Source organism: Panthera tigris, chromosome B4 (genome assembly GCF_018350195.1).
Source record: "Panthera tigris isolate Pti1 chromosome B4, P.tigris_Pti1_mat1.1, whole genome shotgun sequence".
NCBI lineage: Eukaryota > Metazoa > Chordata > Mammalia > Carnivora > Felidae > Panthera > Panthera tigris.
In genome coordinates this window covers 100620773-100642799 of record NC_056666.1, presented here as the reverse complement: position 1 = coordinate 100642799, position 22027 = coordinate 100620773, and the positions used below count along the sequence as shown (strand labels likewise).

At 38.7% G+C, this 22027-nt stretch overlaps 1 protein-coding gene across 1 annotated transcript in view; it reads right to left on the bottom strand.

Moving 5' to 3' along the window:
* Window positions 1-13505: 13505 nt before the first annotated feature.
* Window positions 13506-22027, bottom strand: part of NAV3 (neuron navigator 3) — a 588388-nt gene continuing 579866 nt past the window's right edge. Inside the window, exons 37-38 of the mRNA XM_042992807.1 lie at window positions 20535-20738; window positions 13506-16037 (exon numbers count right to left, since the gene is read on the bottom strand). Of these exons, the coding sequence (XP_042848741.1) occupies window positions 15918-16037; window positions 20535-20738 (324 nt within the window). The 3' untranslated portion in view covers window positions 13506-15917. The remainder of the gene's footprint in view (window positions 16038-20534; window positions 20739-22027) is intronic.

The window sequence follows — 22027 nt, the reverse complement described above, 5'->3', positions numbered from 1 at the left end:
GAAGTTTCATTCTTCTGCATGTTGCCATCCAGTTTTCCCAACACCATTTGTTGAAGAGGCTATCATTTTTCCATTGGATATTCATTCCTGCTTTGTGGAAGATGAGTTGACCATATAGTTGTGGGTCCATTTCTGGGTTTTCTATTCTGTTCCATTGATCTATGTGTCTGTTTTTGTGTCTGTACCATACTGTCTTAATGATTACAGGTTTGTAATACAGCTTGAAGTCTGGAATTGTGATGCCTCCAGCTTTGCTATTCTTTTTTTAAAATTGCTTTGGCTATTTAGGGTCTTTTGTGGTTCCACACAAATACCATATGATTTCACTTACACGTGGAATTTAAGAAACAAATTGGATGAACATAGGGGAAGGGGGGAAAAAGAGAGAAGGAAACAAATCATAAGAGACTCTTAATGATAGAGAACAAACCGAGGATTGATGGAGGAGAGGTGGGGCGGATGAGCTAGATGGGTGATGGGGATTAAGGAGGGCACTTGTGATGAGCATGGAGTGTCATATGTAAGTGATAAACCACTAAAGTCTACTCCTGAAACCACTATGATCCTATTTAAGTAACTAGAATTTGAATAAAGAGTTGAAGAAAGATTGAAACGGAGATATGCAGAAATAGGGAATTGCAAACCGAGACAGATAAAATAGCTCTAGGATTTTTCCCCTCAGATCTGAATTATGTAGGCATCACTTTTAAATGAGAAAAATATCATGGAATTCTGGTATGATCATAATAATTTTTTTCTACAATAAGACAAAATAATGGATAAGAATAAAACTATGTATTCATAACCACTATCCAGTTACAAATATAAAAAAACTATATAATCAAGGTAATAAATATCATATGAAGAGAATGTTGTTTTGCTCAAAGTAAATCACTGAATGCTCAAAGTGTTATGACGATGAACCAGTTTTCCCATGACTAACCTTTATTTCAGCATGGTTGACATGATGGGTTAACGTTACCAACATGTTATGCACCCATTGTTATAAAATGGCTTTGACTTAGTTCTTTTATCAATAGCCCTCAACATTTAGAGCAGCACTGCCTGCTTGGAACTCCATTATAAACATTCAAATTCAAGGTCTTAATGAAGCACAGAAATTCATTTACAGTATTTGGTTTTAAGATGGTTGTCTAAATGATTCAGAAGGTGTTTATTTCTTAAAAAATAATCATCATGCCAAACATCTCATATATTTAAATCCAAATAAAAATAACAAAATATATTCATTTTTGCTAAGTCTTTGCAGGTTCCAATTTGAGCCTCACTGCTCCAGAGTAACACTATCTAGTAGAACCCTCTGAGCTCATGAAAATTTCCTATATCTGCACTATCTGATACAATAGCCACTGACCACATGTGGCTATAGAGTTACTTAAAATGTAGCTAATGTGACTGGCAAATTGAATATTAAATTTTATTTAATTTTATCTAATTTAAATTTAAATAGCCATATGTGGCTGGCAGCTGCTGTAATAGCCAGCACAGCTGTACCTTTTTTTTTGTTTTGAATACCTGTCAAATGTTGGCTTTCCAAAATATTACTAAAGCAACTTTTTGCATCACAAATTACCCATGAAATTTAGTACCTTAAAACAACAAGCGTTTATTTGCTCACATAGTCAAGAATTTGAAAGTAGCTTAGCTGAATGTCTATATGAAATATTAATATTAATACTGTTAATATAATTGTATAGTATTAATACTTTCATTAATATTTCATATAAATATTAAGACACAGTATAAAAATAGTTTGTCCCGAGTCATTTGAATCCACACAATCTGGCTTCAAAGGCTATGCTGCTGCTGCTGCTGCTGCTATTTCTTTTTTAAATCTAGCATTTATTTATTTGTTTATTATTTACTTGCTTATTTTTAAGTAGACTCCACATCCAGTGCAGAACCCAACACAGGGCTTGAGCTCACCATCCTGAGATCAAGACCAGAGCTGAGATCAAGAGTTGGATGCTAGGGGCACCTGGAGAGCTCCGTTGTTAGGCATCAGACTTCAGCTCAGGTCATGGTCTCAAGGTTCATGGGTTCAAGCCCCACATCAGGCTCTGTGCTGACAGCTCAGAGCCTGGAGCCTGCTTCAGATCCTGTTTCTCTCTCTCTCTCTCTCTCTGTGCCCCTCCGCTGCTCACACTCTGTGTGTGTCTCTCTCTCTCAAAAATAAATACTAAAAAAAAAAAAAAAAAAAAGAGTTGGACACCTAACCTATTGAGCCACCCAGGTGCCCCCCAAAGGTTATGCTTCTGCTGTACTGTCCTGGTACTCTAAATGAGATCCCTGTTCACTATAGAATGATTTCCAAACTTCTTACCTTGACATGTCGAACCTCCACAATCTAGCTCACAACTGTAGCTAATCCCATTACTTTAATGCTCATTGACCCCAACCTCCCTCCACACTCACCCCCAACTCGCTTTGCACCACCTCTCTCTGCACCTGTACGCCTTCTGAAACCGGAAAATCTGACTGAGGCCGTGATCACAGAGAAACCAGCACATGAGAAGCAGCAGGCCTCCCAACTGCCACGGTTTCATACATCTGAATTCAGAGGCTGTAGAATCCAACTTTGACTAACAATGCGATCTTTCAGACTGTTTCGTAAGTGTTTATTTAGACTCTCAGCTGAAGAACAAGGAAAATGAAATTTAGTGCCGAGCTGTGTGAACATGGTCTGACTCTTGGATAATTTATTTTTTATGACAGATTCCATTTTCTGCTGCTGGCATGATTACACGGGAATACATTTGTCCACTGAGAGTGCATTTGTGTCCTTTGCATGGGCTAACTCAGTGGTAGCACTTCATTTGTGCAATATTATTCACTTATCAGCCCCAAAGACAGAACATGCTCAGAATTACTGAGTTATTGGGATGTTATTACAAGAATCAGTCTTGAGAGGCAAACGGAACATTAGTGTGTAGCTTGAGATGGTCTCATTATCTTTAAAGTGCAGATAGCATTGAGATGATTAGTTTCCTGGATAAATTTAGGCTTGAAGAGGTATGACTATGCACTCTGTCAGAAATGTTGCACTGCAGTGTTACTTATTGTGTAATGCAATTGTTGAAAACTAAAATATGTACAGGGTGAACCAGGTGGATGTGCACTAATAGGGGCTGGTACAATCCATTGGAGAATGCTCCTCTGAAAGACATCGTCACTTATCAGGTGTAGTCAGTCGTAACAGTGGAATGTGGCCCAATGTTGCTAGAAATTACAATTTTAAGGGGAATCAGATATCTGGATATCTATACCCTGATGTTGAAGTTTGGTAAGTGTGGTAGGCATAGTTCTAAGAATGACCCCTGATGATCTTCTTCCACGTGTATAATTACATGTGTATAATTTCCCTTAGACTGTGGGTGGTATCCATTACTATGATGAGGTATTATTACTCCCATGACTTTTACATCTTGTGGCAGAAGGCTGATTATCTAGGTAGGCCTAATATCATCACATACTATCCAAGGAAGAAAGCAATAGAAAGATACCACAGGCTTTTGGTAGCCTTGACGCTATAGAAGGCTGAACCCAAGGACCGAGAAGCCCGTAGATGCTGAGATTAGTCCCAGGTTATCAGCCAGGAAGAAAATGGGGACTTTGGTCCTTTAACCACAAGGAACTGAATCCTGCCAGAGACCTGAATAAGCTTGGAAATGAATTCTTCCCTGGAGTTTTCAAGCAAGAGCTCCTTCTAGCCAACACTTTCATTTTGGTCTTGTGAGACCCTTAGCAGAGAACCCAATGGAGCCCGGTTGACTTATGACTTACAGACTGTGAGCTAAAAAATGGGTGATGTTTTAGGTTGCTATCTATGCGGTTATTTATTACCCAGCAACAGGAAAGTAATATAGAAAGCAATTAAAATTATTTTAAAAATTGTTTGTAGATCAGTTAGTACACATCAATCAAAGAGGCATTAGTTTGCAAGCTCTGGTGTAAACTAAGGTGAGCTGAGCCAGTTCAGATGGAAAGGGGTCTAGCTTTCCTCCATCTTCTAATATAACAAACTATGCACGGTGCTTCTCATGCTCATTACTTAAAGGCATTCAAAAGAAATAATCTTTTGACTTGAAATGCAAATAAAATTGTCCACATTTTGGCTAATGGGTGAAAGCATTAGAAGAAATGCATGAGTGCATTAATAGAGACAATTTATTGGCTTTGTGGATATTTTCTGTATATTCAGTCATCGAGGTAAATGTTAGGTCACTGAGGTAAATCAAAAGGATGGGAAATTTCCTTAACATTTTTTTTTTCCTAAGAATGAACTGGGGATACTTGTGTCCTTAAAACCCTTTAATGTCCCCCTAAACAAATCAGTTTTATTTATTCTTGATCGAGAATACGAGGATGTATCTTTAAATACATGGAGACCAGGGACACCTGCGTGGTTCAGTCGGTTATGCATCTGATTTCAGCTCAGGCCATGGTCTCATGGTTCATGAGTTCGAGCCCCACATCAGACTCTCTGCTGTCAGCACAAAGGAAAGTCATGCCCTTCCCCCACTCGCATGTGCTCTCTCTCTAAAATAAATAAACATAAAACAATTTTTAATAAAAAAATAATAAATAAATGGTGACTATTTGCATCCCTAAAGTTTTCTAGCTTGAATACCAGGTACTGAATATGGGAAAGTTTAGAAACTCCATAGGAGGTAGTTTCTCTTTTGGCAAACAAATTTTGGAAGATTATTCCAAGTGGCTCTGGGAATAAATTTGTTCTCGTTTCATGACCCAGTAACAACATTCTTTGGCTAAACTGTTTCTTAAATGTAAATATGATTAATCAGTAAGTACTTTCTCTTGCAGCCCTTAGGAGACTCATTTATTCAGTGTAGTTAACACCTAGTGTGTTCAAGGCACTGTTCAAGGACGCGAAGGGACAGATAAGACTGAAAAGACATGATAGCTATCTAGCTTCAAGTATCTTACTACTTCCTTTTCTTTTCAAATTTTTATGTTATAGTTAAAAGTGGGCCTATGTGAGTTCTATTAAAGATGCTACCAAGATTTCCCAACTATGCTCCCCCTGACACAACCAACTTGAAGACAAAAGACAGTTGGACTCACTCAGCTGTGGGTGAAAAAGCTGGGGGAGATTCAGCGTCTCCCCAGTATGTGTTTCCCATTGCTTTCAGAGATTCTGCCCAAGGATGCTTACTGCTTGAAAGCTGGTAAACTGGATTTGCACACAAGCGGATTTAAGCGACCGGTCTGCCCTCTGGTAGATAAATGTGAACAGTTGCGTGTCTTATTCACATAAATTACTCTTGCTCTGGGCAAGTTCAAGTGAAGGGTAGGGCTTTTAAGAGCAGGTTAGGGCCTTGGAGAAGTTTTAAGGGTAACCCGAGTCATGATCTTCATGTGAGATTTTTACAAATGCAACTTCTTTGGGCTCTGGTTTAGCGCCCCCCCCACCCCACCCCCCACCCCCCACCCCCCAGCCCGCCACACCTCACTCTTCCTTTCCAAAATATTAGGACTTTATTTGCACAAGCCCCTCACCCTGGGGGGGGGGGGGGAGGGGAAGATGCAGTGTCCTTCTACTGCTCTTCCCAGGTGAAATGTCTCTTCCCTATGGCCTAAGGGCAAAATGTGGGGCAAGGAGAAATATTTCCTTTCATTGGCACTTACAGTGCCTTCAAAATTAGCCATTTGTTTATGCAGTGGAGTCATAAGATAATGGATGTTCATTAAATAAAACAAATATCATAACTTTAGAGAACACAGAGGATTCTTGGTATCTGTTTGGAAGTGCTAAAACTTACATAAAATATAACTGTCACACTATCATTGTTTCTTTTGTCATTTTCCTGTTAGCGTCCTATGCATATTAAACAAGGCGTGCATTTAATTAACTTGTTCTCCTTTGATTGCACAACAGAGTTTACTCTAGGATTCCACTTGTTCTTTAGGTTTATTGGAAGAGTTATATAAAGTTATTTAACATAATTTTTTAATACTTTCTAAAAATTGGATACCCTACTTTGTAGGTATATCTCTATGATATTATTATTAACACATCATAACCTTACAGAAGTTACAATTTCTTTGGCCACAAAATCTTTTTTTTTCCCCCTTCAAGTTAACCCCTGGGTTGATTTCTCAATGAAAGGTAACAATGTAAAATCACTTATGGCATTTTTCTATAGAATGTTCAAACTTATAATGTTCAAACTCCTGTTCCACTTTTGCTTTACTGATGTTAAAATCTGCAACTTGACCTTTCTTTGAAATTAATGGTCACACAGTAACTGCAGGTCGGGTTCTAGCAGTATCAATATTTGCTTGGCTGGAAAAATGTTTTCATCTGTTTGCACATGGTCTATTTTCTAGTTCTCAGAAGGTCCTGCATATCTTTTGCAATTCATTCTGTGAGGAGGAAATTTCCAGAGCAGACTGCAAATCCATGGTGTCCTGCAGGAGCAACCCAGGAATCATTCTCATGCCAGCTGGTCACCCAGAAACTTTCCTCTTCACTCGTGTCTTATGCCAATGGCATTTTATTTTCAGGCTGACAGTTAATACATTAGTACCAGTTATAATTTTATTTGGTAGAATCATCAATTCATTTTACTTCAACCCCAATGTGTGCTTGGGCTATTAATAATTTCAAATTTCTGGGGGCGCCTGGGTGGCTCAGTCGGTTGAGCGACCAACTTTGGCTCAGGTCATGATCTCGCAGTCCGTGGGTTCGAGCCCCGCGTTGGGCTCTGTGCTGACAGCTCAGAGCCTGGAGCCTGTTTCGGATTCTGTGTTTCCCTCTCTCTGACCCTCCCCCGTTTATGCTCTGTCTCTCTCTGTCTCAAAAATAAACGTTTAAAAATAATTAAAAAATAATAATTTCAAATTTCTGAATGTGCCACCAGTATGACGGACATGTTTTTTTTTTTTCAAGCTCGTTAATAAAACTCTTGGTTGATGCTGAAAAAAAAAGCAAACAGCTGAAGAGCACACTATTTAAAAAAAGAAAAGGCTAGCAAGAGGACTACTTGCGGAATGTTCTTTATAGTCTGCTCTGTGGCTTCTGCAGATGAACTAAATTTCTAGGAGCAGAACTTTAAAAAAAATGTAGTGAAGGAAAGAAATAATCACTGAACTTCAATATATAAGGGGAAAAAAGGGGGAAAAACGCATAATATTTGAGAAATACTTATACAGGTTTCAGGGTTTCTAGGAAACCATATTAGCAATTAGAATGTTGTTTGGTGAACAGTGAAGGTGGGCAAGGAAAGTGAATCGCCCTGAGGGATATTATATGCAGATCAGGGAAAGCACTGCTTTAATCTGCTTCTCGTTCATATTTAGTACACAAACCCATGTTTCATGTATTTGTAGATATTTCTCTTATTCTGTCTCTAATCTCTTAAAACATTCTCTGCATTTATATATGTCAATATTATTGATAGTTTTGCAGTGAAGTTCGGATCTCACTTTGGGGGCCATTCTACTATTAAAAATGTCTTTGGTTACACTTTCTTTTTTTGTTTTTAATCTCATGAAGAGAATCATTTCCTCACAGGCCAAAAAAAAAAAAAAAAACACAAAACAAAACAATTTGAGGAAAGTTCCTTCTTTATCCAAATGTAGGATGAGTAGGCATCCTTTATTGTGGGATTACAGAATAAGAAATATATATAGCAATTTGGAACTTAATTTTTTTTTAATTTTTAACTGTTTTTATTTTTGAGAGAGAGACAGAGCAAATGGGGGAGGGGCAGAGAGAGAGAGGGAGACACAGAATCCGAAGCAGGCTCCAGGCTCTGAACTGTCAGCATAGACCCCAGTGTGGGACTTGAACCCACAAGCTGTGCGATCATGACCTGAGCCTAAGTCAGACGCTTAACTGAGCCACCCAGGCACCCCAGAACTTAATTTTTAACTTAATGGTAATTATCAAAAATCAGTTGAGCATCCGACTTCCGCTCAGGTCATGATCTCACCATTCCTGAGTTCGAGGCCGCCTTGGGCTCTGTGCTGACATCTCAGAGGCTGGAGCCTGCTTCAGATTCTGTGTCTCCCTCACTCTCTGCACACCCCCCACCCCACTCGCATTGTGGTTTTCTCTCTGTCAAAAATAAACATTTAAATTAAAATAATAAAATAAAATAACATTCAGCTTGATTATATGATGAAATGATAATATTTTTGATATGTTAGGATAATAAAGTACATTGTTATAATCAATTTCACTTTTCTATTATATGGCTACTGAAAAATTTTAAATTGTGTGTGTGGCTCTCATATTTCTATCATAGGTGCTGCAAGAGTCCAGAATATGAGGCCTCCCAGCAAACATAGTCCATGTGTATTTCCCTCCTCTGAGAAACCACTGGTATGGAAAACACCCTCCTCTAGCTTCCAGTGGCCAGACTGGAGGATTTATCTCCACACTTTGAGCCTGACTCTGGCTGTTCATTGTGCTTGCTTTTGACCTTCATAGTTCAACCAATACCAGGCTCCTGGTTGCATTTCCCCATCACTCTCAGAGTTTCTAGCCCACCAGAAACCAACTACAGAGATTGCCAGTCCGTACAACCAGTGGTAACTCACAGAAGGGCTAGACAAGGGAATGAAAGCAGTTTACCAGGACAGCCATTTGAGAACTAGGCAACTCACCTTCGGAGAGGTGCTGATGTTAGGCAAATGATCATTCCACCACTTGGGAATTTGGTCCAGCTTCTATACCTTGGACATCTTATACCCAGCTGCCTCAAATTGACACACTGAATACAACTATTGAAAATACAAGGACTCAAGTGTTCATGGATGGGCTTTGACTAGACTTCTAGATTTTCTACTATTCCCTGGGAATATGGTTTTTGGGAACTGATAAATACACATCATTTGTATCACAATGATGTCTGGAATGACTCCTGTTACATTGCATGTATTTAATTATCTATCACCATCTTTAGGGGATAAAACCTAGATGAACACATATGATGGGTTAGTTGATTCTTCCTGGACAAATCACAAAACATCACAAGGATACAGATTTCTGACTTCAAATTAATGGTCTTTCCATTACATTATACCCCTTCTTTATAAATGTCACATTAAATGGGCATAGATATATTATGCAAATTGGAAAATAAAGGCCAAGTGAACTATAAAGATGTCCACCACACCTCTCAAGTTTTATTCCCAGTCTTCTTGACTTGGTCAACATCTTTCCTGGGGGAAAACATCCCAGAATGAAATTCACAACTCCACTTCTCATTTCTATGTGAAGAACTCCTATTTTGATCTTTTCAGCCTCCACTTGTCTTCTAGGCTCTAGCACTACACTTCCAACAGTTTTATCCATTTCCCCAAAAACCCACACGCTTAAATTGTACTATATATAACTAAGTCATCTTCAAAGAACTTGAAAAGCAGAAAGAAAAAGAAAACTTGGTAGAAAGTATGGTAGTACATTACATCTAAAGGGAAAACAAATCCTAAGTGGGAGGCAATATTTTGTCTGTACAGGGTTACACACACCCTCAGGTTATCCACTTCCTTCCTTGGTCACAGCTTTTTAAAAAAATTTTTTTAAATGTTTCTATTTATTTTTGAGAGAGAGAAAGAGAAAGAGAAAAGGGGGAGGGGCAGAGAGAGCAAGGGGAGGGGCAGAGAGAGAGGGAGACACAGAAATGGAAGATGGCTCCAGGCTCTGAGCTGTCAGCACAGAGCCTGACGCAGGGCTTGAACTCACAGAGTGTGAGATCATGACCTGAACTGAAGTCAGACGCCCAACCGACTGAGCCACCCAAGCACCCTGCTTGGTCTGTAGCTTTTATTTATATGGCTTCCCAGGAAGCTCCTCACCTGTAATAGTGGCTCTTCTTGAGTTCAGTGTTTTTGTTTTACAAAAGCTAAAGTTCCATTGCTATCTCCATGTACAGAAATAGTTTTTTTTTTCAATATGTATGCATTCAGAATATACTATATTGTTATATTCTAAGCCCTGAGATTGCATGATAAGTGGCATAAGCATGTAAGATATATATATATACATATGTATATTATGTAAGATGATTATATATAATTTCTAGAAAAGCAAATAAATCAGACTCTTGACTTAGTCTGGAGGACCAGAAAGGCTTATCTAAGGTAATGGGATTGGAGACTGTGTAAAGGCCTTGGGGTAAAAGGAAGTAAATTACTGTAAAAGAAATATTGTTTCAAACCTAGTCTGGGACAAAATGTTATCGCTTGATATAATTAGCAATCTCCTTATTTGAATAGCTCAGAACTCTGGTAATTTGTTTTGCAATTTCCATAATTGTTTAATTATTTATGGGATAAATATTGGTCTTGGGAAACCAGTCACTCCTGCCTCCACCCGACAATCAAGGGTGAAGGAGAGAAACTTTTAAATTGGCCCACTAGAGGTTTTTCCCATGTAGCAAGATAATAATAAAACTCTGACACATGCTCATAGGTAAATTGTCTGGAAAGCTGTGGTTATTGTCTCAGTGATTACTTCCACGTCTGCAATTAGGTTACAATAACAGAGAACAGAACCAAAATAGGGGCACTGGATGTGTGAAAAAGGCAGCTCAGGGAGAAGCAAAATCCAAGTTGAGAAAGGAATTGTCCTTTGATATTGGAATCTTATTCGTTAACACGAAATATAAAAGAGAGGGGGTGTGTGATCACGTTTACATTTTATAAAGATCAGTCTTTCAATACTGGTGCTATCCGACAGGAATAGAAATATGTGTGTCACAAATACAGGCAACATATATTTAATGGTAAATTTTCTAGCAGCCACGTTAAAAAGGTAAAGAGAATCAGGTGAGTTACTTACATTACTATACTTAATACAACCCAATATATTAACAGTATTTTAACATATAATCAATGTAAAAAATCATTTACTCCGTTGTTCATAAACTTAATACCATGCTATTCTAAAATATTAAGGTGAATTGTTAAAAGTTCCAGTGACAAAGGAAAAGTTTATTATTTTTTACAATTTTATGGAAAACAGCTTGACAACTTTCATTTTCCTCTACTAAGATCATAGTTCAGAATGTCTTATGTTTAATTTCTATGAATATGTTTTCTTATTGATGAACTCCTACCTAAGAGATAATGGATACTTCACGAAGAAATCCTCTGCATCATTATCCAGATCATTTCCACTAAACTAAAAATAATATTGCACTCTGTAATGAAATAGTTTACTTGTTGGTGCCACCCTACAACCCAATAAAGCAAAACACAACGGAAACTTCTTTTTTAAACATCTTCACTGATCAAAGACATAGAACTAGACATTTTTAAGGTGGCTTATTTCTTATAAAAACATAGGGCCTTTTTAAATGTGAAAATCCAAAAGGCTGAAATGAAGACATTTGAATTTCTCCGAATTCAAATATAATTCATGGGATCATTCATTCTATCAGTGTCTGAAAACAATCTTATGAATAGATACTATAGTTATCCCACTTTATAGGTGAGAAAACTGGATGGAAGACATTTTTAGCAAGACTAAATATTACCAGTTTACAAACTGAATCCTGAGAATATGTTATACTACGGATATAATTCCTATCATGGCTGTGTCATTGCAGCAACTAACATTTATTCCAAGTTTCATGAATGCTAGACATTGTTCTAAGTGCTTTACAGATCTTAACTCAGTCCTCCAACAGCCCTACAGGTTGGTATCCTTACTATCTCTCTTTTCTACATGAGGAAATTAAAAGATAAATTCTTTTCTTTTTAAGTTTATTTTTAGAGAGAGAGAGTGAGTGACTGAGAGTGAGATGCGAAGGGGCAGAGAGAGGGAGAGAGGGAGAGAGAGAATTGTGAGATCTCACGAACTGTGAGATCATGACCTGAGCCGAAATCAAGGGTTAGACACTTAACCAACTGAGCCCCTCTGGTGCCCCTCATTAAATCCTCTTTTAAACTTTTAGTTCTAAAATATGTTAAAGCAGAATAATTTGGGGGGGGGGTGCCTAATTTTTTGAGATTATAAAAACTCCCTTTATATTAGAATTTTTTTTCAAAATGCCTTAGGTTCCAACTCCAGTAAATATAATGTATATTTGGATGATATAAGTAGGTTTTTGTAAAAATTTTTAATGTTTATTTTTGAGAGATAGAGATGGGGGGGTGGGGGGGAAAGGGCAGAGACACACACACAGAATCTGAAGCAGGCTCTAGGCTCTGAGCTATCAGCACAGAGCCTGATGTGGAGCTCGAGCTCATGAACTGCGAGATCATGACCTGAGCCAAAGTGGGACGCTCAACTGACTGAGCCACCCAGGTGCCCCAATATAAGTAGGGTTTTGAGTTTCTTAAAGTTTATTTATTGAGAGACAGAGAGAGCGTGAGCAGGGGAGGGGCAGAGAGAGGGAGAATCCCAAGTAGGCTCCACACGGTCAGTTTGCAAAGCCCGATGCAGGGCTTGAACCCACAAAACCGTAAGATCATGACCCTGAGCCAAAGTCAAGAGTTGGATGCTTTTCTTTTCTTTTTGTTCTTTTTGAGAGTATTCATTTTTTTATCTAAATCAAAATTGGTGAACATACAGTGTAGTAATGATTTCAGCTATAGAATTTAGTGATTCCTCACTTACATACAACACCCAGTGCACGTTCCAAAAAGTGCCCTCTTTAATGCCCATCACCCATTTAGCCCAACGCCCCACCCAACACCTCTCTAGCAACGCTCAGTTTGTTCCCTGAATTTAAGAGTCTCTAATGGTTGGGGCATCTGCGTGGCTCAGTTGGTTAAGTGTCTGACTCTTGATTTCGGCTCAGGTCATGATCTCACAGTTTGTGAGTTGGAGCTCCACAGCCAGCTCCCCGTTGACAGCGCAGAGCCTGTTTTGGATTCTCTGTCTCTCTGTCTCTCTTTCTCCCTCTGCCACCCTCCTCCTCAAAAGTAAACTTAAAAAAAAAAAAAAAAAAAGAGTCTCTTAAGGTTTGCCTAAGAATTGGACGCTTAACCAACCAAGCCACCCAGGTGTAGAGAGAGCCACCCTCTCTCTCTGCCCCTTCCATATGCTCTCTCTTTCTCAAAATAAGTATTTTAGAAAATCGAGGATTTAATGAAATATAAACAAAGAAACACTTAAGTTGATTTAGGTAATATCAATATTCTATTTTATAGCAATTCTTATTTCATAATCAAACATTTACACTAGTCAGAGTTTTCTAAAAATACTGAATAAATTTCATTAAAAATATTTCTAGTACCCTCAGTTTATTTATTTCTAGGACCGTCAGTTTATTTATTTCTAGTACCCTCGGTTTATTTATTAAAATCTATGTGGTTCTTTCTGTAAGATATAAAAAATGAAAATTTCCACACATCCCTGTTGATGGCGGATTAATAGTACAAGCAACGTTTGAAAGCTTGACACTTTTGGCACACGGTTATTCAGTTTTTCTCCATACACAGACACCACACCTCGTTGTCAATAAATAATTCCACTTTAATGGCAAAGTAATAATTTAGACAGATACAGGGTGCACATTTGCAAAAAAATATATGCAAGCTGGTTTACAAGCTAGAGGAACAATAAACCAATAGAAAATACATCATCCAGTTAAGTCCATTGACACCAAGTACTTATTGTCGGGGCTTTACAAAGACTACAAAACTTTTCAGATGATTTATTTCACTGTTTCTGCCTATTTACATGATATGTTACATCAAAAATGTACAAAATATAAAATGTTTACAGACAAATGTTTCACAAACTAGTTTAAGTTGTAAACTAGGTGAACCTACTGGGATGTATTGCAGGGATTTCTGTTTATGATCATGTTTGGACTGTGTTTCTCGAAATGGCAGGGAAAGATTAGCAATTGTTTTAGATCACGTATTATACAAGGGCAACTAGTCACTCATCCAGCTACATATAGTGATGTTTCAAAACAGCTTTGATCCATGTTTGAGGCTTCAAAGTCAGGGTGACAATTCTATGTGCATAAATTCGGTTCAGATTTCCCTTAGGGCAATAGCACCGGGTAGGACCTAGAGACTTAGAGACACTCTGAAAACTGCACCGATGTCTTGTGTTGTTATTGTTCTAGAGCAACTGACCCACGGGTGGTCACAGAGAGTAGCACCAATCGCACCTCCTGAAAGCAACATATTTTCACGTGCATAGAACAAGTCTACACCATGGCCTAGCCCTTCGGTTCTAAAAACTTAAAGACCCGTCCTGTGTATGGTGGTAACTTCTCCAATGATTCCCATCAGTTTTCATGGACTCTCTTTAAAGCCTGCCACAACAGATGCACTTTTGGACATTTTTCTTTTCCAAATACGTATTGGCTTCATGAACAGTTTTGAAGCATGCTCACTCTAGCACTGATAGCTCCTGCATAGTCATAACAACTGTAAGTACAGGACAAACACGCCGGATAATAACAGCTTCGAGGGTTTGCATTCTGTATTTGTTTGCAATGTACAGGAAATCTCAGCAAGCGAAACACCGCTTAACACCAACGGGAGAAGATACATTTTCGTGTGTGTCTGCTTGGATTTGTGCGAGTTTTTAAAATGATTATTTACAATACCTACCCAGTAGACTGTGCAAATCTAACCTTCTTTTACAGTATAAACGCTTCCTCTTCCACAGTGACTACACTGCTTCAGTGTTCTTTAATGCTGAATTTCTCATGTACGACAATAGCAATCGAAACAACATGCTCAAAACTAAGAGTAACAGTAATAAGAAAAGGAATCGGGGAGGAAAGCCAGACAGTTGTGCTCATGTTGCATCTCCAAATCTCCCTCCTTCTAAAACTCTCTTGCCTATAACTGGATGGAGTTCAGCCACATGTCTTCGCTTTTAAGTGACGGTCAGAGAGGGTTTCCGGGTTACTTGAATATTTTGGAGGAAAGGCAATCTAAATACCCCAGGTAAAAATACTGATTTTTTTTTCTCCTAACCAATTCTTCCAAAAAAAAAAAAAAAAAAAGATATATAGAGATGAGGCTATTGTATTAACTGGCATTGCTTGGTTGTAAATGAAAAGACAGTGGAAATTACCAGTGGTTTAGGATTTAAACCAGCTGTTAAACTGTTGTAGAAATCTGTTTTAAGGCAGTGAGACAGCACCATAGGAAATGTCCCTTCTTTCACTGAAAAGGCTCAAACGAACGAAGCCCTAAAAAAGCCTTTTGTCAGTGTCGACTATTAATTGGTATAAAACTCTTGTTAAGGGAGTGGGCAGGTGGTTTACAAAGACCACTGTGGTAAAAACAACCTTATAAAACCTGTGACTCATACACGGAAAAGTGGGCGGAGCACATCGTGTGAACGTGGCAGTTAGGAATCACATTGGCACGTATCCAGTTCGCCGCAGTAGTGTTTTCCTGGCGGTAGCACAATTCCCTTAGTGCTGATGGAGGGCTGGCCTCGTGGCTGCATTTTGCAATGGGGTGAGCGCACCACACGAACACTACTGGAGCCCTGGGACCAGCACCATGTGGCACAAGGGAGGCTGGACGGAGAAGGGGCCCTGCCTGGGGAGGACGGCCCGTCAGAGGAAACGAAAGGAGGGGACAAAAAAAGGTCTGCACTGTAAACTTTTAAAGAGGAGAAAAATAAAGTCCAGTTTGGCTATCCCGTGTGCAATCTATTCGGTTGCCCTGTCATTAGGGTCCTTTCCAGTTGAGCAGTGGAGCCGTACGTCACTCCACGGATATAAAAACGCCTAGAAACAAAATAAAGTTAAGCTCCCATCTCAATTTAGCATCTTGGCGGTTCAGACTCGGTTCAGCTGCCTCCTTGGAGACCACAACTCTGGGTCAGGGCCCCTGACAGGGTGCTTTCATACTGGCAGTGGTTTAGTGAAAATACTTTACTTTTTACACATTTCGAAAAAGCATGAGTCTCTTCCCCTAACTTTTTTCACCCTCTAGAGAGTAGACTCGAGAGATGAATCTAAAATGTCTTCTTGGTGGCTGGTGCTATCGCTGTCACAGCTTTGTGTGCCCGAGTAATTGGCTGCTTCTTGGAGTTTCATTAGCATATTCATCTGAAGAAAGAAAAAGAGACATCGATGTAGGCAGTGATGCAGTGAGCGAGCCAGCCCCACAAAACACACGGCCCTGAGCCACACCGAGGCACCGTCTCATCCCGTCCAAGTGAAACGGGAAAACAATCTGAGATTTTTATTAGTTGCCTCCAGCTCCTACACGGTTTCTCCCAAACACGGCTACGCCACCAAACCATAAGGACAAAACAGGGCCTCGAGACAGCTCTTTTATTTGGGGTCGTGAATGAATACTGCTCCAGCAGGGCGACTGGGAAGGAAGCCTTATCACAGCTGGACATCTGGGCTCTTTGCTGGAGAGTTCGCCAAGCTGCCTAGCTTTTTGGCGGGGAGAAGCAGAAAGCATTGAATGGCAACGGAAAGTCGTGAATGTTCATACACACGCAGACGCGCACACAGGCGCCCACTCGCGCTCCCCTGAGAGAAGGAGGGGACGGAGGGGAATGAAGCCAGCTGCCGCACTCAAGCACACCATCTGCTGTTCAGGAGCTGACCTCCAAGGAGGTGAGTGAATGAAGCCGACCATGAGTGTTGGAAGAGGGAGAAGGAAAGAATCCCTGTCAAGTTTCTGACGTTGTTGAAATTTCTGGCTAAAATATGATTGCTACGCCACTGAAAACAAGAGCCGCCTTCTGGAACAGCAGCAGCTGTCTCAGGTCTCCCAGCTTGATAGGACAATGGTAATATGTGTTCCAGTAAAAGGGGCATATGCGTGAAAGCACCTGGGGAGAAAGACAGCTACCGTGTCCATGTCTTACAAAATAAAAGGCAGCCACCTTGCTTGGCTTGTGGTAAGATCTGCAGACCCACTTTGGAGACAAAAGAAAAATTGTTTAAAAGCAAATTGTGGATGGATTGTGCAACCATTTGAGAAAGTGCAGAAAAACTGGCACCTGTCTTCATGAAAGGAGTGGACTTGTTTTCTTGTCGAGGGATTCTATAAATTGTAATCATCTTTCTGTTGTTTAATGCAGACTAATGTATTATTGTATAAAGTCATCAAAGTTGTTCTTTTTTTTTTTTTCCAACCTAGAGAAATAGAGAATCTGATCCAAAAGGAAAAAAAATCTAAAAAAAGGATTCCTTAGTGATATGTTAGGCTATGCATGCTTGCGGGCTCAGTGTAAAATGTGTGTTCAATAAATGCTTTTGAAATAAATGATAAACTGATAATCACCAATTACAGCAAGTATGCCTTTCTCACCAAGAAGTTCACAGTTTATAGCACATTTTAAAGTCATTTTAATATTCTTCAGGACAATATTTTTCAACATAATTGTTAGTCTAACTCTCTGAATTTATTCAATCAGCTACATACAGATTTGAAAGTAGTGACAATCTCTCAAACCCAATAAGGCAAAAAGCCAAATCTCCATCAACGCTTTCTTTCTCTGTCTCTCTCTGTCTCTCTATGTCTCTCTCTGTCTCTCTGTCTCTCTCTCTCACCCACACACCCTAACCTCCATTCACATTCATACTGTCTCTCTCCTTTCTGGTGTCAATTCCTCCCACATTAGTCGCCAGCTGTATGTTCAAGCATTTGAGTAAAGAGAATTTGTGAAACGCAATTGTGTGTTGAGCGTCCTCCTGATTTACTAAGAGTAGAAATTGTAAATGAAGTCCGTTTAATGGGTTATTATTCTATCTCACTCATAAATGTTTCAAATCGCTTGAATGCTGAATGCTATAAACGTTTTATTATATAACAGAAGTGTTATTAAAGTCTTAATCTATGAAAATTGTGCCATATAGTAAATACATTTTGTTAGAATAAGTTCTAAGTCTCAGATCCATAATAAATGTACACAAGGGATTTACTTTGCTTTCTCACAGTGCTGCTCTATGAGTTCAGGTCAAAGGAGATTACAAGAGGGGGCAAGGTTACATCTGAACCAATAGTCATTGGGATAAATCATTATTTTCTGCACAAGAATTTCCCTCCTCTACTCTGCCTTGTCCTTGGTCAGGTCCTTATCACCCCTGCTATTTACAAATCTGCTGGGCTCCCAGCCTCCAGCCTCTCTCTTTTAATCTGTCCTCTGTTCTGTTACCAAAGCGATCTTTATAACTTGCAAATCTTGCTAAGGTAAATTAAGTGCCCTGCCCAAACACCTTTGGTAATGCCTCATTATCTGTGTGATAAAGTTCTGAATTCCTTCAAAGATAAAAAAGCCTTGGGCATAATGTAGCAATTGCAGACTTTTGTAGCTTCAGTTGTTCTTGCCCCTTTTGTTCTAATCTCACCAATCTGCATATAGCTTCCTAAACTCATCATTTTTATTATACTGTTTCACAGTTCCCCTGCTGCTTCCTTAATCTTGGATGTTCTCCAGCCAACCACAAGATGAACTTCTATTCGTCCTTCCAGACGCAACTCAAGTATCTCCTTCTCTGTGAAGCTTTCTTCTAATCACTTCCTCGATGGACTCACAACTTCACCTAGCATGTGACTACTATTCTTTAACTATAATTTATATAAGTAGACATCTCTCTACACTAATGGACTGTGAGCTTCTTGGGATCAGAAATGATATTTTATTTATGTCCTGACCACCAGGTCTTAGCCCTGAGTACATACTTATTAATACTTATGGAACTATGAATGAGTTTGTTGATAATGAATCAAATACTGGGAGATGCATCAAAAACCTGAATCTTTGTTCATATCCAAACATGTATTTCTGACATTAAATAGTGGATTTTTTCCCAAATACTTTTTATTTAGATTGGACCGCAAATATATTTTACTTGATGTTAGTAATTATAGAACTACAACAAAATAAAAGCAGATCAAGAGGATATTTATTTTTTTATCAGAATATGCCTGATCTAAAGATTTACTTTTAGATAAGTCTTCTATTTAACATTTCATAATCCCTGTTTCTTAAGATATTTAGTTGAGCAGCTGTTTAAGAATCAGATTTTTTTAACCCTAATTTTCCCTCAGTATGGGAGATTCTGGACCTCTTTTCCACACTAGCAGACAAGAGCATTTAGAGCCAGGGAAGATTGCAGGGTTTAGCTGATGAGGAGTGTGGGAATTGGGAAAGCTGAGGGCATAACTTACTCTACAGTATAATTTCAAAACAAACGCTATAAAACCTCTCCCTACTGCAGACACAGTCTATCAACACTACAAAGGTAAGACTAGAAGTAATAAAAAAAATTCATATGTGATAACCCATACTTGTACTCTAAAGCTTATATTTACTGTTAAATGTTAACCATTCTGTAAGCAATTAATTAGTGTATGCTCACAATTATGTTGCATCCAAACCAATCCCTCCACCACTGTTGATTTCAAGCTATGTACAAGCTAAAGGGCCAGCTACCTGTAATAAAAATACAAGTCTAGGCCCTTAAGGATTTGATGGTCTAGAGCAAAAGTCCAATATAGGAAGTCCTATATAGGAGTTCCCCGGACTCTAAGCAGGTCTATAAGTATTACTTCCATGACTCTATGGAAGCCTTTGAAATAGTACGCAAATTTTCCTGTGTGTGAGTGCACTTTGCTGGGAAAAAGATCTTAAAAATCTCTGAGGCTGTTCACATGTAACCCCCAAAATGTTAAGAATGGTCATCTGGGATGATAACGTTGTATATGTATTGGGGTTGAGAGTATAGGAATATTCCAGAAAATATCAAGTCATTTTATGTTCTTGGGTATAATCATAGGTTATGATTTTTAATCATTTTCTTTTTTGTTCATTTAAGTAGCAAAATGGCTTTTTTTTCAGTATCTTTTCTTTCTGTATGGAATGTGCAAGTCCAGTGATTTCTTTAGAATGGTAAGCTAATAAACGCACTACATTTGATACCAATCTATACAAATGCATCTACAAACATAAAAAAAATACATAAAGATAAAATATCTTCCTAATAATACCCTTTACTTAATATTTTCAGAGTACTCATACTTTGGAGTTTCACTCATCTTTATGGAGCTACACACAATTGCAAATTCAGCGGGACAGGGAGAATCAGGGAGAATAAGTCCCCTTTGATTTCCAAGTCAGTTTATTCTTTACCACAGGCAACAAAAGACTAATTCTAAATTTAGTCAAACTAGTTGATATATGTAAAATATTCTTTAGTTCTCCAAGTGTATGTTACATTATTTTCTTTTTTACAATTTAAACACAAAATTCAGTGTTCTCTTAAATACCTAGTGAATCGAGTCTGTAATGTTGAAGATTCATTAATTTATTTACACAGTTTTACACCTAGTAAGATAAAAATTAGGGTCAAAGAATATGGCCTAGTTTTAGTGTTTCTTGATTTTTAAGCATTCAAGGTTGGCCTTTAAGAATTTCACCCAATGAAAGCAGACCAAAGGTAAGAGTTAAAACTGAATACCTGTATCAGGACAGTACCAAATCCTACCTAAGATAACTATATCCTTGGTACAAATGACTAAATATTGATGACCACACACTGTAATTAAACTTATATTAGAAGGATCACACATCAGTTTCTTACCAGAGGATCCCCTTCCGTGTCACTTTGTGGAATGTGCTTTGAGGTTGTGGCTTCCTTAGTGGCTATGCAGCCTTCGTACCCAACATCTTCTGGTCGCAACTGAAGTAATGCTGGACCATCCTGAGGCAGAGACGCTGAGCTCCATGGGTATGTGTCAAGCACCCACTTTGAGGGGTCTTCCCAAGGTGCCCGTTTCCCATACATCTAAAAAATGGTTACATATTTAATAAATATAAAATATATTTCTATTCAGTAAAACAGGTGACACTAACTTACTGATTCCTTTGCACCCTGAGTTCTTAGGGACCTTTCAAGCGGATTGTGTCTGTATACAACTTTTCAGATTATAAATACACATCTGTGTACATATCTCTCTGGAAACTTGAAGGAGAAACAAAATGAAGCTGACCATTTGGGCTAGGTGGTCACCGTTTGGGAGACAGGGTGAGGGACGTTTATGTAAAACGCCTATAAATATCACAGCGCACATTTATCTTTATTAGTAATTTTATTAACCAAAAGAAAACTCACAGCTGAGAAAGAAATGTTCCAGTGAGGGAGAACTGAAACAAGGCATGCTAGACAGTAAACAGAGTTCTCTACTAAAGTGCACTTTGGGAAGATGATAAATCAAATAAGAGACTTTTTCTCTGTCAACCTCATTCTACTCAAACTTTCTTTGAAAATAAGGATCCTTTCTCTGATAGCCATTTTCTTTGGATTAATTTCCCCCAATAATTTCATTGTTCCTTGTAAAAACTCTTTTTAGATATATATTTATAAGGTCAGTGGTAAAAGAAGAGAAAAAGGGGAAATGGAAGGACTCAAGTGGAAGCAGAGTCAGTATGAAAGAGATAATAAAGCCTTGTTAAAGTACTGGCAGTGGATTCGAGGGGAGAAGACGAGTACAAGATATGCTAAAAGTTTTTTAAGCTGGAAGAAAAAATGAAACTATTAAGAAGGGCACACCGAAGAGAAAGAGGTAGAGGGGACTTTGTAAACAATCACAAGGCCGCAGGGGGACAGAAAGACAAGCTAAAATGAAGAGGAGACAGCAGTAACATGGGCAAACTTGTTCTTTGATGTACTTCCCTTTCTCCTTGACCTGCTCCACTGAGGGCAATCCTGGTTACCAGGTGCATATTTGGTCCCAGATAGCATACTGTGAGCTGTTCTATATGGCTTATTGTGGTTCAGTTAGACAAGAGCAAAATGGTGGACATTGACACCATAAAAGACACATGGATTGCCTTCGAATTATCTTTTGGGTTTCTCCTGGAGGAACTATGCAGGGTTGTGTCAGCCTTGACTTGAGAGAGCGAGAGAGAGAGAGAGAGAGAGAGAGAGGAGGCCAGGTCCTGATATCTGTGTATTTCCTGGGAGATGATGGCAGGAGTAGCAATCCTAGATTTTTTTTTTTTTTTTTTTATATAGTTATCTTGTTTTGGAGCAAAAGTTTTCTCTAGTTAAAAACCTGCTTTATAGATCTGTAA